This window comes from Sphaeramia orbicularis, chromosome 1 (genome assembly GCF_902148855.1).
Source record: "Sphaeramia orbicularis chromosome 1, fSphaOr1.1, whole genome shotgun sequence".
Taxonomy (NCBI): Eukaryota; Metazoa; Chordata; class Actinopteri; order Kurtiformes; family Apogonidae; genus Sphaeramia; species Sphaeramia orbicularis.
Window position 1 is genome coordinate 18,781,894 of NC_043957.1, and position 24,159 is coordinate 18,806,052.

General features: G+C 38.2%; 1 protein-coding gene across 1 annotated transcript; it reads left to right on the forward strand.

Annotated features, from left to right (window-relative positions):
• Nucleotides 1–1,748: 1,748 nt before the first annotated feature.
• Nucleotides 1,749–23,979, forward strand: txndc11 (thioredoxin domain containing 11). The gene is made up of 13 exons (XM_030127101.1): nucleotides 1,749–2,070; nucleotides 3,507–3,603; nucleotides 5,160–5,279; nucleotides 6,915–7,012; nucleotides 7,685–7,814; nucleotides 8,875–8,981; nucleotides 9,129–9,240; nucleotides 10,019–10,222; nucleotides 10,776–11,478; nucleotides 13,255–13,424; nucleotides 15,236–15,348; nucleotides 17,664–17,744; nucleotides 21,230–23,979. Exons 1-13 carry the CDS (start codon nucleotides 1,946–1,948, stop codon nucleotides 21,753–21,755), a joined length of 2,586 nt encoding a protein of 861 aa, XP_029982961.1. The 5' UTR covers nucleotides 1,749–1,945; the 3' UTR covers nucleotides 21,756–23,979.
• Nucleotides 23,980–24,159: the final 180 nt, after the last annotated feature.

A 24,159-nucleotide genomic window follows, 5' to 3' on the forward strand; every position in this document is an offset into this window, starting at 1 on the left:
TTTTTGTTTTTTTTTTTCCATGATTTACTTTACGAGCTTAACATTAGCATGTGGTCTGTACAAAGACCTGTATGGGATTAGATTTATTTTTTTTTAAAAGTAAGCCTTTTTTTTTTTTTTTTTTTCACCTTTCAGTTACTTTTTTACAGATTTTTTTTGCCAAATTTTCAATCCTGTCTTTCTTTCCTTATGAAGAACTTGGGCTAATGGAACAAGATTTCTTCTATTTTTTCAAAAATAATCAAACAAAACTAAATTAATGAAAATGAAATTAGGAATAGAAATACGAAATTCTAAATCTCAGCTGAAATGAAAGATAAAATGTATGACCTGTAAACATTATTTGCAGAATCAGAACCCATTAGTCTTTTATTTGTTTGATATGTCCGTTGGTGAACTCTGAAATTCCACTCTGTCCTCTGTCTTCTAAAAAAATAATTGAAAGGTTTTAAAAAATCATATTCCCTCAAGTAATGTGTTTGGACATTTCGGCCTCTATGGAGCAAACTGAATTTAACTTTCAATATGTGAAATGAATGAATCTGTAATAATAATATTTTGAACAAAGGCCTGGGAGGGAAGACAGTTGTAAAACAATGTTACTGATCACCTAAATAAAATATTATTAACCCTCCGGTACCCAGGTGGCCTTTTAGGCACACTTTTCACTTCGGTTTAAAAACTTCATATTATTTTCACAATTTAAATAAGGTTAGAATTCAAAAGTTGTTCATTTTTGCATGATCTTTAAAATTCTGGCCATCAACTAAAATATGCACATTGTAAACAAAAGAAAATTACAAGACTAGCATCTGTCACCCAAGTGTGCCTAAAACGCACTATTTCTTCCATTTGATATGTATGATTAGGGCTGACCTTGATTTACAAAAACAAAATCCAATTAGAGCAGAAAAATAAATCAATATATAATATTTAATAGTTTGATTTATAGGTGTGCATTTTATGCACACTTGGTGACAGATGCTAGTATTTTTGGAACATTTGACCTAGCGCCAAAATTATAATGCAAATTAACCAACGTTGGAGTTAATCACTGACATATGCCAGACTGCAAAAATCAAATAATATGTAATCCAATTTTTCTGTAGTATATTGAAAAAACATTTTTTTTTGTTTTTTTTGCATCCAAAAATGGTTTGTTTACATTACAAACACAGCATTTAAAGGGTTAAAAAATGTGACAGTTATTGAGTATTTGGTGTTTTTATTTACAGCTCAAGTTGATGAATAGAAAAAGTGTAAAAGAATTAAAAACAACTGAAATTTTTTTTTGACATTATTCCACAAGTGTGCCAAAATGGCACACTTGCTGCTTAGTAAGGGCCTAGCTGGATGGGATACCGGAGGGTTAATAATAAATAATAATAATAATATACTAATAATAATAATAATGAGACAAAAATGGCGGCATCAAACCCTAATTAAAAATGCCGCCATCTGGCGTTCAACAATCGTCATGGCAACGGATAGTGATATTTAGGGATAGTCTCAAAAGAACTGTACGCAGAAAAGTAGTTCAAAAATAAAACTGAGCAGAAAACACCTCATTTAAGGAATAATAACCTTATGAAAATTATCCATATAGGTTTACCGCTTTATGGAATAGGACATAGATAATTGTTGATCATATTTTTCTCCAGGTTTTTATGACTGTCTTGAACTATACCTACGTTTTTAAACCGTTACCGATACTTTACAGACGCTCCCTGACGTCATTGTTGCGGAAGTGAAAAGTCTACGTGGGGAAGAAAGGTTGGTCTGACCGTGTTGGAGCAGCTTCCACACCAGCAGCACCCATGTCCAATCCAGGCTAGCTGTGTTTCCCGTCGAACCAGTGTTCCTCCCCACCCCTGCCGACCAAATGGTGGCGTAGGTGCAGCAGCCGGGGCGTATAAATGGGACGGAAAGCCGACGACAGCCTGTAATGCTGCGCCGGGCGCGGCAGTGTCTCCGGCAGGTGCTGTTTCTGATGGCCCGGAGACCCCATCTCCTCTGCGGGGCTATCGTGCTCGGCGTCCTGCTCATACTGGCTGTCAAGTTCACATGCAGGTAACAGTAAACAAGAGCTAAACAAGACCGGCTCCTGGAGGTCTGCACTTGTTTTAGTTTAACCCAGGCTCTGAAACATAGTTTGGTGGAAGCTGTAGCATTAGATCACAAATGAACCAGCTTCTAAAAACCCTAACCTAGACAGAACTGGTCTGGGTCTACCTTATGTTTTGTGTCTTATCAGAAGAAACTGTCGTGTACTGGACAAGAGGATTAACTCCTTCTGTAAACCGTTTACCCCTCTGTCAGTGTGCTTTCCCATACTGTATCTGTTACCTCTTCAGTGTAGGAATATTATTGTATTGTTTTCTGTTGTGCATTTAAACACACAATGAACAGCACAATTACAAAAAGTGGGAATCCAAGAGTAACTGTCATTTGATTACACTTATGCTGTAGTTGAATTTGCAAGAAAAGCATTCTCTTAGTGCTTCTGTAACACATATAAACTATATTTCATGTACATGCGTGCATCTGTTCTATAGTAACTCTGCTCATTCACATTTGACGTCAGAGTCTGTTTAAATATCTATTAACAAACCTGGATAGTAGGTCGCAAGAGATTTAATTTGTTTTGCCCAATAAAATGTATCTTTATTACTTTACTGCTTACTTTTACTGCATAGTAAAATTGTTCATAGCAGTCAAAATATTGATTATTGTTTTGTTGAAGAAACTAGACAGTTATTTATGGTTTTAAATTTGTAAAGACACGACAAAAATGAAATCAAAGATGCTATACATGCCTTAGTGTTTAAACTGAAGTTGTGAAGCTGTGTGTAAGGCCTTTTGTGAAATGGGTTACAATCGTTCATCATTAAAAATTACATCCCTGGATAAAACACTTTTAGAGTATGCACATGTTTTCTTCCAGATATCACTGTTTGCTTCCAGTTTAATGTAATCACATGATATAATTTGCTCCTGTGTCTGTTTTTTGTCGTTCTATTTTTGATACTAAAGTGTGTAACAAACGGGCAACAAGGGCATGAAGTGCTGTGATAAAAATGTTCATTTCAGTCAATAGTTTTCATGATAATATGCCACATTACTATTTCTTTAGTATTACAGGTTTAGTTTTGGCTCCAAGTGAAGAAACCACATGGTTTCCTGAAGGACTTATACTTGTAAAAGACATCAAAACAAGCATAACTCAGGAGGAAATGACACTAATCTGCTGTTGCACCGAACTGTGACGGTGAAAGAAACTTAAAACAAATTGTAGACAAATGATCTTGGATATATCCTGTTTCTGTGACACCATCCCCAGAGGAGGCAGAGCTGCGTATTCACATGGAGATTACATGAAATCCATGAGAGACATTGTTCATATGATGTTTTACAGTAACATGAAAAGATATCATCTTGCATCACAGTAAGTGGATGTCAGTTTCTTTATGATTCCTAATGCTCATTGACCTCCGTTCTCTCTGCAGCCGTGCAAAGAATGTGGTGGCACCAGCTCGTCCTCCAGTTCGCTTCTTTTCCACAGACGCCCCCGTTGTGGACCTCTACCTGGGTCAGCTAGACCAGGTGAGACTCACAGACACAGATATCCAATGGAAACATATTTTAATGAATCAGACATACATGACTGCCAGAAGGTTTGTTGTTTTTGCAAGATTATAATGACTTAAGGTACATATGCACCAGCTTCAGTGTATAAGAAATATGTAGCATGAAAAAGACAAATTTCACTAAATAAGAGACCTAAGTGTCCAGCATTTGACCTGACCTTTTTCCTTAATGTGTCTTGAACTTCTCTGAGCAGACAATATAAGATCACACTCACACCTAATACTCACTGTAGAGGCCATTTAGTTCATATTTTTATGTGTTTAATACTGTACACAATCTTTTCTTGTAGTATCTTAATAAAGAGACTGAGAAATGAACATTTTTGTTCTGTTACAAACATGTAAAAACAATGTAACCGACAGTGGACAGTGCTTTTGTACGTACTGTAACTGTATCTATATGTGCAACAATAAGTAATGGATTCATGGGGGTATTTCAGGATGTTGTTACACCTGCGTGTTTCAGGTTTCATTAAAGTATGTTCATTCAGTCTTGATAGTTTTGCTTTCACACTGTAATTTTGAGACTGTTCAAACTGAGCATCGGTGCATCATGTGCATATCTATGTTCTTTCATCATCATTTACATGTCCTTTGTTTAACTATACTTGACACTGATTGGTTTGTAGACAGATTTGCATCTGATCAGCATGTTCTTATTTTCACCCACATTCAGGTTTTTTTGTTATTCTTGTTTTTACTGATTGACAGTTTTGCATAACCTACTGAAATTAGTTTAAAAATCTAAACCACAACACTGGAAAACATCCATGCTGTAATGAATCATGTAAATGAATTTTGACAGAATCTTTCCAGTGTGTTTTTGATGACAAACACTGGAGCCATGCACAGTTCAGTTGAACAATGCAAATAATTTGAGGTATTTAAGTATTTCAGACAGTAATAATAAACATAACATGCTGCATGCTTTTAATCCCCCTTGGCCAAATATAGTTTAAGGTCCTTTTGAAAGTTACTGCCCTATAATTTAGATTAGATTGTCTTTGTGCAAAATGTATTACATACATATTTATATTTGAAAGTACTCTTATATTATTACTGCACAAGGCCATTTGACTTTGAAAACGTAGGTCAAAGTTGCCTATTTTCCATAGGTTTCTGCTCCATGCCAAGATGCATCCACAGTATAAATTTGGTGCAGATATCTCACAGCATTCTTCAGATAATGCAGTCATATTATTGAATGGATAGACGGATGGACAAAATTATTATACAATACCCCTTCAGCCAGAAGTTGGCTGAGGGGAAAAAATGATGATGCTGACTTGATATTTTTTTATACTTGTAAGACAAACTATATTTCTGAGGAATTATGTTTTGAAATATTTATGTGTTTTTCTGATATGTTGTGTTTTTGCAAATCAAAATGCATCAGATTGTTAATAGTATTTTGTATTTGTAAACCAGGTTGTGTTTGTCTGTGAATTGCAGGGCTTTTGTCATATTCTTTGCTCATCTAGGACATTAAGAGAGTAACATTTGTCCTTCCAGGTGGAGCGTCTCAGGAGTGTGGCGGAGGTGTCCCTCATTTTTTTCTATGCACCATGGTGTGCCCATTCGATGGCCGCCCGGCAGGAGGTGCAGCAGGTTGCAAAGAAGCTCGCCAAACAGGTGCGTAACAAATGAGAGTTCATGCCACTCTGCAGGATTCTTTAAATACCAGGAGGTCAACAACTTACCCGACAAAGTACAGTAGAAGAATAGTACTGGAGAAAGACAAGTTAAGACTTCTGCATGGTCGTGGACTTGCAACAAAAATTTGATGCGCATATTAAGAAAGTATCCAAAACCATCCACATCAATGATCAATATCATTGGTCTACAATTTATTTATTTATTTATTTATTTATTTTTTAGAAATGATCCACATGTGGTAAATCTTTCATACTTCAGTAAGATGAATTGGAAACAAATAACCAAAGCGAGGGTTATGTGACGTTTTCAGTGTATATGAAAAAGTGTTACTACACATATGCTTATGTCCATTCATTCATAGATTTATAACCATTCCAGTATAAAGAAGTTGTAAAATGAATGTATTGTAATGTGCAGACAGTGTTTGGAAGTAGATCTGGTAGCTCTAACCCAAACATTTCTTTGGAGTAAAACTCATTCTACCATTAATTCTCACTATTTCACATTTTGACCCAAGACTGTATCTGTGAAACTACAGCCAACCAACATTTGGACTGAATTTATATTTACGAGTGAGTCAAACTTATCAAAGTTTTATAGTCTTTTACTCTGGAGGTATTTTACTTGCAGACTAGTGTTATATGTGCATGCCATAATTTTATATAATCTTTTTATCATCATTGTGCGACCAGGCAATCCAGATGACATTGAACCCTATAGAACCAGTATATAAACAAACATAGGATCAAAAGCCAGTAAAATGGCATTCAGGAAAAGTACAATTGGTGAAGTTTTGAGAGTGTGTGAATGGTCTTGTACCAGAAATATTTAGTCAGATTATCTTAAAATATAACAGTTAAGGATCCACCACAAGGGGAGCTGCTGTGGAAACTGTAGACCAGCAAAATGCAAAACAACATTTGGTCAGCCTGTCTCTGTTAAAGGTCCTCAGATCAGTTATATCTCACCACCAGAAATAAAAAATATTAGCTAGTTAAAATGTTTTCAACCACAAGGCAAATCTATCATTAAACACTGACATTAATCAGTTTGATTGACTAAGAATGCATGAATGTTCACACCTGTTATACCTGCTCTGAGGTATCCTGTATCTTCTACTAGATTGCATTAATTCATTCTGTGAGTTCAGTTAAAGCTCATTTTACGACCTTGTGTGATGGTCGTTTGTTCTAAGACGACTTATGACAAACATAAGGATTTGAGACTTGCATTGCACAGTTAGTTTTCCAAATCAGCTGGTGATACTGTACCTTTGAGCAGACGCAATACTCGCTCTATAAAAAAATCAACATGATACTTATACTAACCCCAGATACCCTGAGACTTCAAAGAAAATGTAACCATTGATGTTCTTTAAAAGCCAAACCAGAGATACAGGCTGCAAATGAGCTACTGTAAGTCCTATATACGTTACATCAGTTACAGTGCTTAAATGTATTGTCCCTGTCAAATAGACATCTAAATAAATAAAATAAAAACACGTATCTACGGAGACATACGAAGCAGAAGAGCTAATACGGCAGAACAGGCGCCATAAACACTCGATTGCCATTTTAAATGCTTTTATTTGTCGGTTCCACACAAACGCAGGTGCAGTTTGTGGCCATCAACTGCTGGTGGAGTCAAGGGAAGTGTAGGAAACAAAACCGCCTCTATCAGTATCCCATCATCCACCTGTTCTACAGAAGGTAACACGCAGACCTCCTTTTATTCGAGTTGCATGTGATGGCAGTTGTAAATATTGTGAGATGCATTTGAGGAAAATATGACAGCAAAGAACAGGTGTTATATGCTTTTCAAAATATTCAATAAGAACAGCTGTCATTTAATACTGCCTTTAAAGAGATGTGCATCATTAGGCACTGTAGATCGACGCTTTAGGACAAGGGTATTCAAATCCGATCTTTGAGGGCCGGTATCCTGCATGTTTTAGATATTTCCTCTTCATCACACCTGGAAGTCATTACATTGTTATCAGGCTTCTGCAGAGCTTGATGATGAGCTGATCATTAATTGAACCAGGTGTGCTGGAAGAGGGAAATATCTAAACATGCAGGATACCGGCCCTCGAGAACCGGATTTGAATACTCCTGCTTTAGGATAATAATTAGCTTCCTGTATTCCTGTATTCCTTCATCATAATATTTCATCTGATGTGGTTTTCGCTCATACATTCTGATACGTCTCATCTTGTAATAAATTGAGTTATTTAACATCTGCTCCTCCCCCTTGGACGTGAATGTCCTACTTCTTAGGCATATTATCTATTTAAAATCAGTGAGTGGATTTGTGAGAGAATGGGTAAACTAAATCCCTTCCTGTTCATAAATCTTGTTCTTGTTTGTGCTTCTGTGCTGCAGGTTCGGGCCCATACAGTACAAAGGTCCATTTGTGGCTCCTTATGTGGAGAGTTTTATCCTTAAAGTCATCACACCACTCACTTACCTCCCATCAAGAGCCACACTTGAAGAGTTCCTGTCTTATCATGAGGTATGTTTCTCGTTGGTTGAGTTCAGTCAGTGTAAAAACATTAAGCCATACACCAGATCTTAAAGCTGCGGGAGTGATGTGTGACGAAAGAAACATCTGCAAGAGTTGAAGGAAGGTCTAGAGTCGTGGTTCTCAAACTGGTCCGGCTTCAGGACCCACTATCACCCCTCAGTGACAAGGATTATGAAGGACACATCAGAGGCACGTTTAGAGAGTCCAGATTTAGATGGTTGGTTATGCACAGAGGAGGGATAGTGAGTACATTGGTAGAAGGATGATGATAATGATGTTCTCTACCAGGCAGGGTACAAAGAGGAAGAACAAAGAGGAGGTTTACGGATGTGGAGGAGGACATGAAGGAGACAGAGTCAGATGGAAGGAAGTGATCTGATGTGAAGACGCACAAGGGAGGAGTAGGGGTTATAGTAGACGTAGACCAGATCTTGATACAGAATTCTAACAGCAGGTGTCACAACTGACTCAGCAGACACACCTGAGTGAAGATAATGAGACACTGGCACTAACACACCTCTCACCAGGTTTTGCAACAGCCAATAATCATTAAATGTGAAGAAGTATGTCACCCTTTCTGTGTTTTTTCACCTCACCTCATCATTCAGATCTGAAATGTTGCCATTGTGATGCAGTTTTACTTTTCTTTCAGACTAATTTATCTCCGCGTGTCGTTTCTCCAAAAACATATGAGCATTTCTTCTAAACAGATGTCCATGTTACCATTCTTACCTTAGCAGTAAATTGTGCATGGCTCAGTTTGTTTGTAGACAAATTAAACAGAATACGTTGGCTTGGTGCTGTGATGCTGTCAGCACATGTTGCTAATGTAGGATATTTTTAATTTGATAAAACCTCAGAGTCAGAATGACAAAGATGGGTTGGTTCAGTCATTTTACAAAGCTTCGGTTTAAGGTCCCACCATTAAGTGTAACTCTAACTAAAATATTTATTCCTCTGTATGATTTGCAGCTATTTTTTTCTTCAAGCATTTAAGGTTAAACTGTTTGATAAAATATGTACGCGATCTGTGTTTTGTGTCCTCCAGCCTCGAGTGGTGGGGTTCTTCCAGTTTAACTCTTCTCCTCAGCCTCCTGGGTACATCACATATCTGTCGTCTGCCCTGCAGGCCCTGAAAAGAGGTAAGAACATGACGCCAGTTCCACCAAATACATCACCAAGCCAAATACTGTAGGTCAGAGATAAGAAAGCACAGATAAGTCAATACAAGATTCAAGAAATGTACATAATTCAGTTTGGAAAAGGACACTGTTGTCAGTCCTGACTGTGTTGCTGGTGCAGATTCCGTGGCGTCGTTCGCTTCGGGGTCGTGACCAACAGACAAGTGGCAGAGACCATTTCAGTGATAGAAGATGGAACCGTTTACCTCCACCGGAGATTTAACTCCTCCTTGGTAAGTGATGTTTTCAGCTGTGGGGTTTGAAGAACATATCAATAAACGTGATTCAACGAAGTGGTGTTTCGCAAAACATTTGTCTCGAATTAGATCGAGTGTATTGTTTTACATATAATGATGCAGTATACTGCAAAAGCGAGATTAAATTATTAGACATTTAGGACAAACAAAAAACTATTTTTGAAACGTTTCATCAGTCAAAACATTTTCAAGAATAAAATCAGTCAAAAGTTGAACTTCGAAAGGCTCACAGCAAGAAGGTCCTGGGTTCGATTCCAACACCAGTCGACGGGGGGTGGGACCTTTCTGTGTGGAGTTTGCATGTTCTCCCCGTGTCAGCGTGGGTTCTCTCCGGGTACTCCGGCTTCCTCCCACAATCCAAACACATGCACTAATAGGTTAATTGGTTAATCTAAATTGCCCATAGGTGTGAATGTGAGAGTGATTGTTTGTCTCTATATGTCAGCCCTGTGATGAACTGGTGAAATGTCCAGGGTGTACCCCGCCTTCTCCCGTAAGTAGCTGCGACCCCCGTGACCCTAGTGAGGACAAAGCGGGTTCAGAAAATGAATGAATGAACTTCGAAAATTACTGAGGAACGATGACCTGGGCAAATGAGAATTTACAGACAACAAACGCAGCTGTAGTCAGCAGATGATGGACCTCACATAGGACACCATCTGTAAAACCAAATTAAATACAGAATAAACTTTAGAATGTTTTTTTATGGTAACGTAAGACGCCTGTGCAATGTCTTATATTTTTTGTCTTTCAGATTTTCCCTCGAAAAGAACGCAACTTCACATCAGAAGCTATCTGTAGCTGGGTGTTTGAACACCACGAGACCGTCCTCCAATGGCTGCAGCCGCCAGGGACAAAGTCCCGCCTCCTGGAGCAGGAGCTGACAAAGGGTCCGGCACTGCTGCTGTTCCTGCCATACAATCCACTCGGCACCAAACCCAGTCCTGTTTTACAGCAGGTGACACATAAATCCCAAATTAACCTTTCAGACTGATTCTCAATGAGCCTGCTTACATCCGCACTAAAACGCCGATCATTATCTGATTTCACATGATCACATAAACAGGGTAGTCTGATATGCTTAACCAAATAACAGCAGTAATCTAATAATGAGACATCAAATAAACACACCTGGATTTCTCCCCTATACTCTGATGTGTTCATGCATACAGGTTAATCTGAATTATTTTGTTCTTTTACATCTGCACATGTGTAAAAAACACTAAAATCGTAGAAAATGGAGGTGACATAGTTAAATGTGAGTGGAAGACAATATGAAGGAGTTTGATTCTAACGTTACTACATATGTATGTACTCCAAAAGAAATGCAACTGAAACGTCTAACCCAGGGTTTTTCAGTTATCACATTTCTGAAGCACTTGTAAACACATCAGATCTGATTATTACAAATATGTAATTACTCGCAGTTATTGGATTTTTATGTTCATGGAAACGGGCTCAGTGTATGTCCGATATTTTTATGTGTTGTTTACTTTACTTTTGTTTTCCAGGTTGCAGATGTCGCTATGCGTTATCATTCCTGTAACAACAATAACCACTCCAGCGTGGACAGAAGTTTCACCTCCCACTCACTGTGCTGCCACTCGGTTCTTCTCCCACAGTCCAGGACAGCTGTCTGCGAGGTGTGTCTCAACCCACCAGGACCCAGTGGGAGCAGCTCGTCTGTTCGCTGCTCGTTCCCCTCCTCGGTTCACATGGGGGGGCTGTCGGTGTCTTCTCTCCGACACTGCTGCCTCCACCCCCTCCCTGTCCTCGAGTCCACGCAAACTGCAGCCTCAGTGGGTTGTAGCAACTTTCTGAACAGCTACAGCCCGTTTAGTCATTACAGTGCCTGCTGCAGAAAAATAGAACCTCAACTCAATGAATCGTCTTCGCAAACCAAAGAAGGGCTAGACGAGGACAAAGTCCCCCTTTTGCCTTCTACGTCCGGATCTCCTCTTCCTCAGCAGGAAGGAGACGGGTTCACAGGGCTCCGCTGTCGGACCAACAAGACGCTCAGGTTTTATGTGCTTGATGTTGCTCTGAACTGGCCTCTGGCAGTCAGGCTCGGCGCAACAGGCAACACTAGTGCTGTCCCTCAGCAGGAGGCTGCTGGGAAAGGAGACTGCTCGTTCGCAACCATCGTGAACCTGAAGGATGAGGTTCATTACGTTCTCCACCGCAGCCCTGCAGCAACACTCACAGAGTCTCTGGGTAAGAAAACACCCTTACCTTATGAACATGTTTTCTAAAATGCTTCATCCAAAGTAATTTTCTTAATGAAGTCTCCTCAGTTCACTTTCTGTCATGATTATTCCCACATTTCTCCTTCAAGTTTTTAATACAAAGTTTCTATAAAAACTAAAATGCAATGAATAGGTTTCATGTCCAAACCCTCTAGTGCAGGGGTGTAAAACATTTGGCTTGTGGGCCAAATCAGCCCAGTCCGGCCCATAGGATGAATTTGTGAAATGCTAAAATTACACAGAAAACATTAAAAATAAAGGGTTAGTTCAGGGTCCACATACAGCCCAATTTGAATTGAAGTAAAATAATAGCATAATAACCTGTAAATAATGACAACTCCATCTTTTTCTCTTTGTTTTAGTGCAGAAAAGTAATATTACATGATGAAAATGTTTATATGTACAAAGAATCCTTTCACAAAAAATTTCAACTATTATAACAACAATGAACAATCTGAATTTTTTTTAAAGAATTTTTAGCAATATTCTGCCTGGTATTAAATGTTTTCTGCATTTGTAAATCCACTGTGATCTGTAAGTTGTAATGCTCATGTGTAAAGGGTAAGCTGAGGCAAAATATTGTTAAAATTATTTATTATTTATAGGTTATTATGCTGTTATGTTACTGGTCCGGCTGCTTGAGATCCAATTGGACTGTGTTTGGCCTCTGAATTAAAATGAGTTGAACACCCCTGCTGTAGTTGTTCCTAATCAGAAGGGATAGTTAAACTAGTCTCCCATCAATTTTATTACACACATGATGTTAGATTCTTTATATCTGTATTAAAATATTTAGTCTTAGAGAAAAAAAATATATTAAGACAATGTTTTGAGGCTGATTTGTGTCAAGACACCGTGCTAGTAGGATGTTTTACAACTATTCCCAACAGCAGAACTCTGTTTCGATAGAGTAGGGAATGTGACGCTGTGAAGGAGAATAATTGGTCCCACTTGGATTTTTTTTCACTTCCAGACTTATTGATTAATTTACTTTGAGCTTCACTTCAATGTCTATACAGTTTCAGATAGGATCTTATATGAAATAGTTCATTTCCATCATTTTTTGTAGTGAGGAGGGATGGTGAGAAGACACTGGCTGATTTTCTGCTGTTTCCTGCTCCAACATATCATTATGAGGTTCTACTGTGACCAGTAGATAAGATCATGTATATCAGGGCTGCATCATCACTGTGATGTGCGCATGTAATAATGTGTGTATTAATAAGATAAGATAAGACTTTATTTATTCATTTGTGGGGAAATTTCACAGTTAACAGCAGCAACATATAACAAACAAGTGCAGAGAAAAAGACGGGTATAAAAACCACAAACACTAAAGGAAAAGTTTGGTGCTGGAGGAGCTGCTCAGGGCCTCTTAGCTTTGCCTTAATCTCGATTTTGCTCTTAAAAAGGTTATTAATCACCTTTCAGATGCAGTTATGTGACTTATACCAAAATAACTCAAGGATATCACTCTAAAAATCTACAATACTTATGAAAATTCACCCAACTTATCTTCAGATTAGAATCTAAAGTCTGTGACTGAGATCTTTGCATATTATACATATAGGAAGACCGACTGATGTGGCTTTGATTTGCGGTGTTTTGCATACACACATAGATGCTTCTCATGGAAATGACCGTGAAATGGACGAGGCTGTTGGAGTTGTTGGTGTCAAAGCTCTAAAGGGGGTTCCTCCATGTGTGTCTAAACTAGAGGACTGTACTCTTATGTATGTTGTAGAGGCGTTCATCAGGAACTTCAGCGCTCCGTACAGCCTCCTGCAGAGACACCTGGTTGGAGAGGAGGACAGGAAGGGAAAGGATGAGGGACAACGTCCGTCCACTCCACGGCCACTCATTGCAGAGCTGACCACCTCCTCCTTCCTGTCTACAGTCATGGATGTCCAAAAGGTGACACAAGACTCTGTTTTCATGATCCTGTTCCTCAGATGAGTGGTATCCCCATCCTGATACAGTGGTGTGTAAAACTATTAGAACACTTGTCAGATCTTAAGAAACTGGTGGTTTATTTGTTCCCACAGCCTGAATTTAACTTTTTTGCCATTGCAAAAAGCAAAGGTACTGAGAATATTTCACCTATAAATTTATCAGTCCAGTCCTTTTTTACATTTTACTCTAATATTTAGTGTGCCCGCCCCCCCCCCCCCCCCCCCCGGCAACAATCACAGCAGCGTATCTTTCTGGCATTGTGTCGACATATTTTCTGAGAATTTCAACCCCAATGACATTCCACACTCTCAGAAGCTCATTCCAGAGAGTTTCCTTGGATTGTTACGAAGGGAGGCCACACTAAATATCAGAGTAAAATGTAAAAAAAAAAAAAAAAAAAAGGACTGGACTGATAAATTCGTAGATGAAATATTCTCAGTACTTTTGCCTTTACCTTTTGCAATGGCAAAAAAGTGAAATTCAGGCTGTGGGAACAAATAAACCACCAGTTTCTTAAGATTTGACAAGTGTTCTAATATTTTTGCTCACCACTGTACATCAAGTTTAATATTGAGGTTTTGAGCTATTTTTGTTTTTATTCTGGTGAACCTGGCTTGTATTTGGATTAGAACTCATGAGGATATCCAGGATTTGGAGATAAACTTCTAGAACTATTTTATAGCATCTGCATGCAGAGGATGAGGTGATTAGAGCATAATTACTGCAGCAATTTTACACAAATTCTTGAGTGACGATATTTGCGCAGTATTAATAGTTTATCAACGCTGTGTTCTACAATTCTTTAAAGCTATTTGATGAGGTGTTGGAGTTCAATGTACAAACAATAATATAACAAGACAATCTTATCAATGTGGTTGAACTGGGAACTATATTTACACTTAGGTGTTAAAGACCGAGAAGTTGGGGGTTTTTTATGGTAACTTTTAAATGCATTTTCTCTACATTTAACTTTCCTTCATTTGGGTCTTTGAGGGTCAGTGTTGAGGGAAGGTATTTCAGACTGAAATCTGAATACACCTGTCACATCCTGTCATCATCCTTGTATTTCAACAGCAGTGATTTTTTTTTTTTTTATGTCTGGACAAACGTGTCACACGGTCCAACCCTCTGCTCTGCATTCCATCATGGGAATGTGATGTTTAGACAATGCTGATTAAATATTGAACAAACTGGTTAGATTCAAGTTTGTTCTTTTTTTAATCTTTTACAGTTGCATGGTGCTAATAGAATGGTTATGGCTGGCCAGCTCAAACACAAATATCACTTTAAATGTATGTGATAAAAATGAATCTATTAGTTGTGTGTGAAAATAGTTTGTATGTAAAGGTTAAGAATGAGTTCCCAGATCTTAGGAGATAATGTGAATATGTTGTATGTGGGCAAAACGGTGGTGCAGTGGATAGCTTGTGCCTCACAGCAAGAAGGTCCTGGGTTCAATTCCAACACTGATCGATGGGGGTGTGTGGAGTTTGCATGTTCTCCCCGTGTCTGCGTGGGTTCTCTCTTGGTTCTCCGGCTTCCTCCCACCATCCAAAGACATGCACTGATAGGTTAATCTGTTAATCTAAATTGGCCATAGGTGTGAATGTGAGAGTGGTTGTTTGTCTCTATATGAACTAGAAACATGTCCAGGGTGTACCCCGCCTTCGCCCATAAGTAGCTGGGATAGACTCCAGCGACCCCCGTGACTCTAGTGAGGATAAAGCGGGTTCAGAAAATGAATGAATGAATGTTGTATGTTTCTCCTGAAGGACGTGCTGCTCTTCTACTACACTCAGTGGTGTGGATTCTGCTCCGTTCTCAACCACATCATCATCCAACTGGCCAGATTACTACAGGGCAACAGCGCCATCACTGTGGCCAGGTGTGTATAAAGCAACGTGATATCACGACTTGCATAAATATACACGACACTTTTAATCACACATCAATCATGTCACCAAAACTTCCTTCCTTCATCTTCGCAACATCGCACGCCTCCGCCCCACCCTCTCCCCCTCAGCTGCCGAAACACTCATCCATGCCTTCATCACCTCCAGACTAGATTATTGTAATAGCATTCTTTATGGCCTTCCTTCCACTGCCCTCCAAAAATTACAGTATGTTCAGAACTCAGCGGCCCGGTTACTCACCCACTCCAGAAATCACATCACACCCATCCTCCGTCAACTTCATTGGCTCCCTGTTCAACAACGCATTAACTTCAAGATCCTCCTCATCACCTACAAAGCCCTACACAACCTTGCCCCCCCTTACCTGACTGATTTACTTCACCGCCACTCCCCTACTCACCGCCTCCGCTCTGCAGATGCTAACCTTCTCACCCCCATCACCAAGACTAAGTTCCGCACCCTGGGTGACAGAGCTTTTGCCATCGCCGCCCCCACCCTCTGGAACTCTCTACCCATTCACATCCAGAACTCTGACACACTCACCTCATTCAAAAGCCAACTCAAATCCCACCTCTTCAGATCATCATTCGAAAACTGACCGCCCGCTCAACCTCCTCCACTCTCACATACCTTCTTTTGCGTGTTTTTCTTTAATCAGTATTTGTCTCTGTATTTGTTCTTCGATTACCATTTAGCATTAACTTTGTATCTGTTTACCCGTTGGATGTATGTTTGTCCCTTGGTTGTTTTTTGTAAAGCGTCTTTGAGTACTTAGAAAAGCGCTATATAAAACTGATGTATTATTATTATTAATCGGGGTGTTATCTGTATGCATTATAAGGCAAGGCAGGTTTATTTATATCGCACATTTCATGTACAAGACAATTCAAAGTGCTTTACATAAAACAATTAAAGCATTACAGCATGGAAGCAATAAAAAGTATAGGCATGAGAAAAATGAACAAACAAAAAAACAAAATAAAATCCAATATAGATAAGACGGATAAGCAGGTAAAACAGATAAAAACTTTTAGCTTAAAAGGAACAGTGCAGATCTGAACTGATGAATCAAAACTCTATTCAAATGCAGCAGAGAACAGGTAGGCCTTTAACCTGGATTTAAATAAGCTGAGTGTTTCAGCTGATCTGAAGTTTTCTGGAAGTTTGTTCCAGACGTGTGGAGCGTAGAAGCTGAACACAGCTTCTCCGTGTCTGGTTCTGACTCTGGGAAAGCTTTCTGCGTGTATGTTCATGCTGTTATTAGTCCCCTGTCCAACCCGAATCGGTGCGTCAAATACCACGCACTGAGGGTTAGGGTTTAGGGTTATGTGAACCGGAGATCTTGGCGTAAATTGACATGTGAAATGGCGATGAATAACACAAATTGTCAAAAATGCGTAGGCATAACACACCAAATGCCATTAGAAGTGACGTGACGTACAACGCCATTTATTGAGATCAGTCTGAAAGTGTGCAAAAGAGAAAATTCAAGGCTTTATATAATGGTAGTAAAACAACTGACGAACATCCATCCATTTGTTTTAACAGCCTAAGGTCACTCACTCTACACCAAGGTTATTATCGTTAACGAAAACTAACGAAATAAATGAAAACTAGAAGGGAAAGAACATTTTTAAATGAAATAAATAAAAGCTGTAATTAAAAGAAAAAACGATAACTGACTGAAACTATATTGTGTGCTTACAAAACTAACTAAAACGTATACAAATCATGGATAAAATTCCCTTTTTTTCCGTCTTGTCTTGTCAATGTCGGATTGTTATAAAATCAATTTATTTTGCTCGAGCAATTTTAGCTGGTGGCACCATACGACACAGTCCGTCACTTCTCGTCACTTGTGGTTTAGAGTCGTCTTTTCGTCCCCACTCTACCTGGAAACATGGAGACTAAAGTTGGGAGAAAGCACCAGAGTCCTGTATGGGATTTATTTGAATATGACGGTGAGGAAGAGAAAAGATATGAAAAAACTAAAACTAAGCATTTAGAAAAAAAACTAAACTAATAAAAACTAGCAAACCTGCTCTAAAAACTAATTCAACCTAACTGAATTAGAGAACAAAAAAAGTCAAAACTAAATAAAACTAAACTATAATGAAAAATCCAAAACTATTATAACCTTGCACTACATTAACGCTTCTTGAACAGGCCAGACATTAGTGAAGTAGAATTATCTGACGTGAGTATAGATTTAATTTTTAGGTTTCCGGTGGGACAATTTGAATTAGAGATGAGAACTAACGCCATTGATTGTGCTTCTTCTGTGTAGGGTGAATGTTGCACGTAATGATCTTCCATGGGAGTTCATGGTGGACCACGTTCCCTCTGTTCTGCTTTTTCCCAGATACAGGTAAGATGAATGAGAGAAGAGCACAAATACTGTACAGCTTTCATCAGTGTTATTAGAGCCCTGTGTCGTGGTGTTGAATTGTGGTACAGTCTTCTGCAGGACAGTTCTTTTAGTTTTCTTATAAATGACTTTGTCGTGTCTTAACCTTATACATGTAGCTGATGCAGAGTATCACGGTGCTTCAAGATGTTTTTAATCATCTGGTGTAAAACTTTGGAAATTTTACGATTCAACCTTGAGTTTATTTACTATATCTTGTTATTATCAAATTTGATCATGTTAAAAGTGGTGCAATTATTTAACTACTTTCAAACAAAAATCATCACAGCTGTTTTAGATTTCTACGAGGAATGAGCATGAATCGATTAGTTGAAGTGATAAGGACAATCAGTATCTTTTTTTTTTTTTATAAGAGTCCAGTTTTTCAGGTGGGATGGGGGGCATCTTATGTGGGTCTTGATACAGAAGTAATGTTTATGTTGTGGTTTCTGCTTGACACATATGTTTCATTTCATTATACAGGGTGTCCCATAAGTCTCCATACATAGGAAAAATAAACGTTTCTTGACATAAACCATTTTTATTTATATAATATGCTCTATATGACTGCCATTTTGTCGGGAACACATTTCAATGTGTGTCTGCTGAAGAACTATAAAGAAGAAATATAAAGAAATACATGTTAGAACCATATAAGTATGGAATGTATTATGTTTCCTATGTATGGAGACTTACAGGACACCCTGTATTTATTAAGATCCCATTTAGCAACTGAAACATCAGTTGCTATTCTTCCTGGGGTCTCCTCTACCTTACATTACAATTTTAATTATTTACATTAATTTTACACCATTCACGCCCACACACACACACACACACACACACACACACACACACACACACACACACACACACACACACACACACACACACACACACACAAAATGGGACATATACAACGGCCTAATGCAATAAAAATAAATAAAAAAACAGAATAAGTGCTATACATTTATACTCATTCACCAAACAGTAGCATATGTTAAGTAGTCAGAGAACAGTATAAAACGATTTTAAAAAAGTAAATGATGTACTCACTCCTTCACTGATCAGCATTTATTTATTTATTTGGGCAGAGGATATGTGTTACGGATGAGGTCATGACTAATTCAGTTACATTGCCTTTATTATTTGACTTGAAAAAGTTCTTAAACCTCTAAGACTTAAACGGCCACCAATGACCCCAAAAGCATCTACTGATCTGTAATGTTTAATACCTGTTTATACATTAATGGTTATTTCATGGTCATCAGATATGACCCATTTGGACGTTCAGAGGCTCCCTAGTTACCGTGGAAACACCGTCACCTTCTAACAACATTGATTCACCAGTAAAACCCATGGAGTTGGATCAATGACAGTGGATGGAGACACTTGTTTTATGTCTAGTTAATGATATATTTTGCTGGAAAAGCCACTCTTCCCCTTACATTTCTGTTTTAATATAATAACCTTTGAATTTAACCTGAGCTTTTAGGAACATCTACATGATCAGTAAAGCAAATATAGCACTGAAAATTGCAAAATACAAAGGATAATGCTATGATTAATGGTGACAAATAACTTAGGAAAGGATAAGTGTAGAGAAAAAATCTTTTCGAAGACAACACAAAAACATTTATAGGTCTTTAAGGGTTAAAATGTCCATCCCTAATTTCTACAGAAGACGCTGGTGGTGTACTAACTTCTTCTAAAGTTGTTTCACGGTTCGAGGTACTTAATTATCCATTAGGGGCAAATTATTGTACAGCCAGCAGTTACACACACATCAACAACAAATGACCGATACAACACAAAAACACAAATCGCACGCTATTCACGGTAGCAGGGCCAATTGGCTCTGTTTAGAGAGAAAGCTGCAATAACATTTGTAATATTGGAAACCAGTTCCCAATATGAATTAATGAATGAATGAAATCTTTTTTTTGAACATGTCGACAGTGAAATCAAAACAAAAATCAACCAACAAAATATAAGTACTGGTACATAAATGATTGACAAGCAAACAAACAACTAAATAAATAAATAAATCATAATAGTAAATAAATAAATAAATAAATAAATAAATAAATGAAAAAAAAAATAAATAATAATAATAATAATAATAAAACAAATGAAATGAAATTACGCATGCTCAAAAAGGAGTAGGAAGAAGTAAAAACTTATGTACTCCCACCCCCAATTTCTGTTCCTTATGATCACTATATAGCAATTATTATTTTGTATGAATATTATATTGAATATCAATATTACAATTAGGCCTGTAACGGTACACAACATTTTCGGTTCGGTACGTTTTCGGTTTTGAAAGCCACGGTTCGGTTTTTTTCGGTTTGGTACGGGAAAAAAGAAAACCCCTCAAAATGTCTTTAATACATTTATGAATTTTTGAACATTTTCCCCCCAATTTTTTGACACAATAGAATATAGAAAAACAGGAATAATATAATTCTGCTGCTACAAATCAAATAAAAAATAAAATAAATTATTAATACTACTAAATGTATTTTAAACATTAGTATTGCACTTTTCCCTGACAGGTAGTTTTGAAAAAACAACAAAAATCAAATCACAGTTCTGTCAGTTCACATTCTGTAGAAAAATAACAACAAAAAAATCTCATGAAGTGCAACATTAACAAGAGGACAAACTCGTATTCTGTTTAAACAAACAAAAGAGCAACACTGACAACAAAACGAACCAAATTATTTAGTTTAGGACAGAGAACAAATGTTTAGGCCACTTTCTGTACTTTTGTGTGTGTGCGTGTGTGCAGGGTGCGATTTGTTTGTTTGTTTTTTTGGTCGGAGCCGGGGGGGGGGTCCATAACTAACGCTGGTGTGAAACGAAAGTGAAACTTTACATCCTTTCAATGTTCAACTCCGGGTTCTATTCCTCTATTATATAGCGTGCGTGAGAGAGACAGACAGACAGACAGACAGAGCTAGTGTGTTTTAGAACTACCGTAGTTCATACGGGGCAAATACTGTCCGTCTTATTAACGTCTCTTTCCTCATTGTTGTCTTTCACCGGGACCTGATGTGATCCCAAACTGGACTGTAAGGTGGAGGGCCTTCAGTCTCTTCCTTCCAGGTTCACATCATATTTGTTGTTTTTTTTAAACCTTATATCAGCTGGTATTTCATATTTCGGGTCAATGTGTGCATCCTTCAATATGTCCGTGTGGAACTTACGCGGATTTAAAGTTCTGCATCGAACAACGTCTTTCGTTCCTTTTTCTTTTTCTCATCATACTGTGCCGTTTCGGTACATGTACCGTTACAGGCCTAATTACAATATTACAAATGTTATTGATTTTTTTTTTTTTTTCTGTTACAAGGTATAAACACCCAGGGACCTTCTGTTAATACTGTTAAATATTTAGCTGAAATCTTACAGTTGTTTTCACTCTTGTTCTTTCTTTCAAGAAAACATTACAGTGTGAAGTTTCCCGACTCCCTGCCCATCACCTTACCCAACCTCCTCCACTTCATCCTTAAACACTCTGGTTCTGTTCAACATCCGGAGGGGCCAGCATCGTCTCCTGAGTCCAACGGGTCGGGACCCAGCGCCCTCCTGCGAGCAGAGTTTCAGGCTCTGCAGCGCGAGGTCGAGGTGCTGCATCGAGCCCGCGAGCATCTTTCCCAACAGCTGGCTCAGCTGTGGCGCAACAACCGCCAGCTGACATTTGACGCGCGCAGCCTGGAGGCCCACAATGCCGAGCTGCAGAGAGAGAGGCGGAGTCTGGAAGAGCAGCACCGGGAGAAGAGCCGACAGCTGGGGGAGGCGGTGAGACGACTGCAGGAGCTGGCGGACACATCGGAAAGCCTGCTGAATGAAAACACACTGCTCAGAGTCCTGCTGAGGGCTCTGAAGGACAGGACAGACGCAAAAGAACAGGAGGAGACGGACAGAAAAGCTGCAGAACAGAAAAGAAGTCATATGGCCTCCTGATGGTCAGTGTGTGCAGAGACGACTGGGACGGACGAGGAAAGAAAAAAGCTGTGATTAGATCTGAGAAACATGGTGAAACAGAAGGGAAACGGAACAACATGAAGCTGAAATAAGGAGGCATGTAAAAGCCCAAATTAAAACCAAGACAGCTGCAAAGTTAGAGAACTGTGGAAACACTTTAAGAAAAATGTGGATAGGTTGGTTAACTGGCACTGATGTAGTTCTGTAAGAATAAGAAGTTCTGTGGAGCCAATTTCATGTCCAAATCTTAAAAAAAAAAAAGTACTATCTGTGATTCATTAATTGAAATGATTCAGTGTGGTTTGCAAATTGACAACTTACTCATCAAACAAATACACAACAAATTATAATTTTTAATACAGCTAAAAAGAAAAACAAATCATCCTAAAAACACAAAAAAAACACACTGTTGGAGAATCATCCCACTGTCTGTACTCATCGTTCATAAATGTCTTAACTAATTCACCTCCACAACAGTAGGTGGCGCTACGAGTCAGGTTAAAAATCCCAGTGTTGTGCTGAGTTCACTCGATATCAGCTGTTAAATTAAATAACACACCACCTTTAAGTTTATTTTGAGAGATTATTAAAACCAAATTATGTCAGCATCGTTACATTTCGGGTTGTTTTAGCCAAATATCTTATTTGATGAATTATTCAGGAGTTAATTTCATAGCTGCCAAGGTTTGCGTTCCATGTTTTGTTTTTCTTTTTAACAAAATTAATGGCATAAACCAACATTATCAACTATTTGCAGAAGCAGCTAAAGCCCATAGATGAGAGGATATCCCAATTTGTATATTTATGACATCATTGTTTTAGTATTTATGGATATTTGAGTGCATATTGTGGGAAAAAAAAAGTTATATAAAGGGTTTAATAATTCAGAAGAAAGGTTTGCTATCTATCTTAAAAAATGTGAACATGAACAACCTCATTCCAATTCTGGTTTCTACCAAAATTTCTTGCATAGTCAAATATTGTTGGTAACAGGTACACACTTGATGCTGGACAAAAGAAAATTGAAAAAAAGGAGTAGAAATAGTCTGTTTGGAACTACTGTAGAAATGTACGACAATGTGGACTCGAAGGTTATGAAAGTACCAGTTTTCATTTTTGCACCTTTACAAAGGGAGTGTTATTTGTCAGAGCGCTTGTCACCCCCTGCTGGTGTGGAGGTGAATGACTCAGGCCAAACATGGAGGAAAAAGTCTTATTTTTATTCTATTTTTGACTTTTGTAAAGATACGCTACTCATTTCTAAATCATGAGGTATTAGAAACATGTCTTCATTTGATATTTATATTTTGTAATTGCAAAACACAATCAGTCAGTTTGTTAATCTTTGTTTTTATATCCTCCTGAGACCCAGGAAAGTAAAAGTTTTGGCCTTCTTGTATTAAAAATTAAATAATTACCTCAATTGGAAACAGCATAATGCAAGTTTTTTCAGATACATTTTTGTAATCAATGGAGAGCTTTTTTTTTTTTTTTTTTTAGGAAAGCTGTAAAACAAAAATATACTGCTGGGTCTCAGGCAGATATTTGCAAACCACATTTCCACATTTTGTGAAATTGCAGATTTTAAGTTTTGATTGTAATAAATTAGCTCCATAAATTCAGTGCCAATCGTCCGAGGTCGACAACTCAGTGCTGATGCTTCCGGCAGGTCGATGTTTGTTAAAGACTGAAGGTAAAAGCTGATTGGTCAGATCTGCAGATATATTTGGTCCCAGCTCTGAACGTTGCACTCATCTGCTGCTTTAAAAGCCGAGCGTTCCGACCACATCACCTCAGACGACGCTCCTCAACAGGTCGCTGATTCTCAGTCGATTACACCATTTCAGGAAAAGTGCGTGAATAGAGGTTAGCTGTAGAATTTGGATACAGGGAAAGAGGGCTACTAATGCAGCTGAGACTTATTTATTGGTGGATTTATGGCACCTGCTCGCTGATCTGGAGTTGAGCATAAGAGCACTTGAAATAATTAGTAAGAGTTTTGTGTTTTTGAAGGGGATACTTGTTTGTTTGTTTGTTTGGGGTTTTTTTTGCTTTTGTTAAACTGATCTATTTTTACAGGAATAATTGAGTCACTAAAAGATCATTTCTACGTTAACTCTTCAGGTATTACGAATGAGATGCTGCAATTGTTTACATGTGAAATATTGCACCCGTTTTTACTGATTAAAACTCTTTCATCTTATCGTCCGGTCTGTTGTTACTGCTGTTACATCTAAAGGTTGAAAAATTAAATATTAACCCCATTTTCAGTCGAAGAGTCACTACGAGGGCTGTTCAATAAGTTCATGGCCTCACCCAGAAATACTGGTTGTTATAATACAGGATGTTACATTCTTTCGTGATGGGATAGTGATGCTTGAAC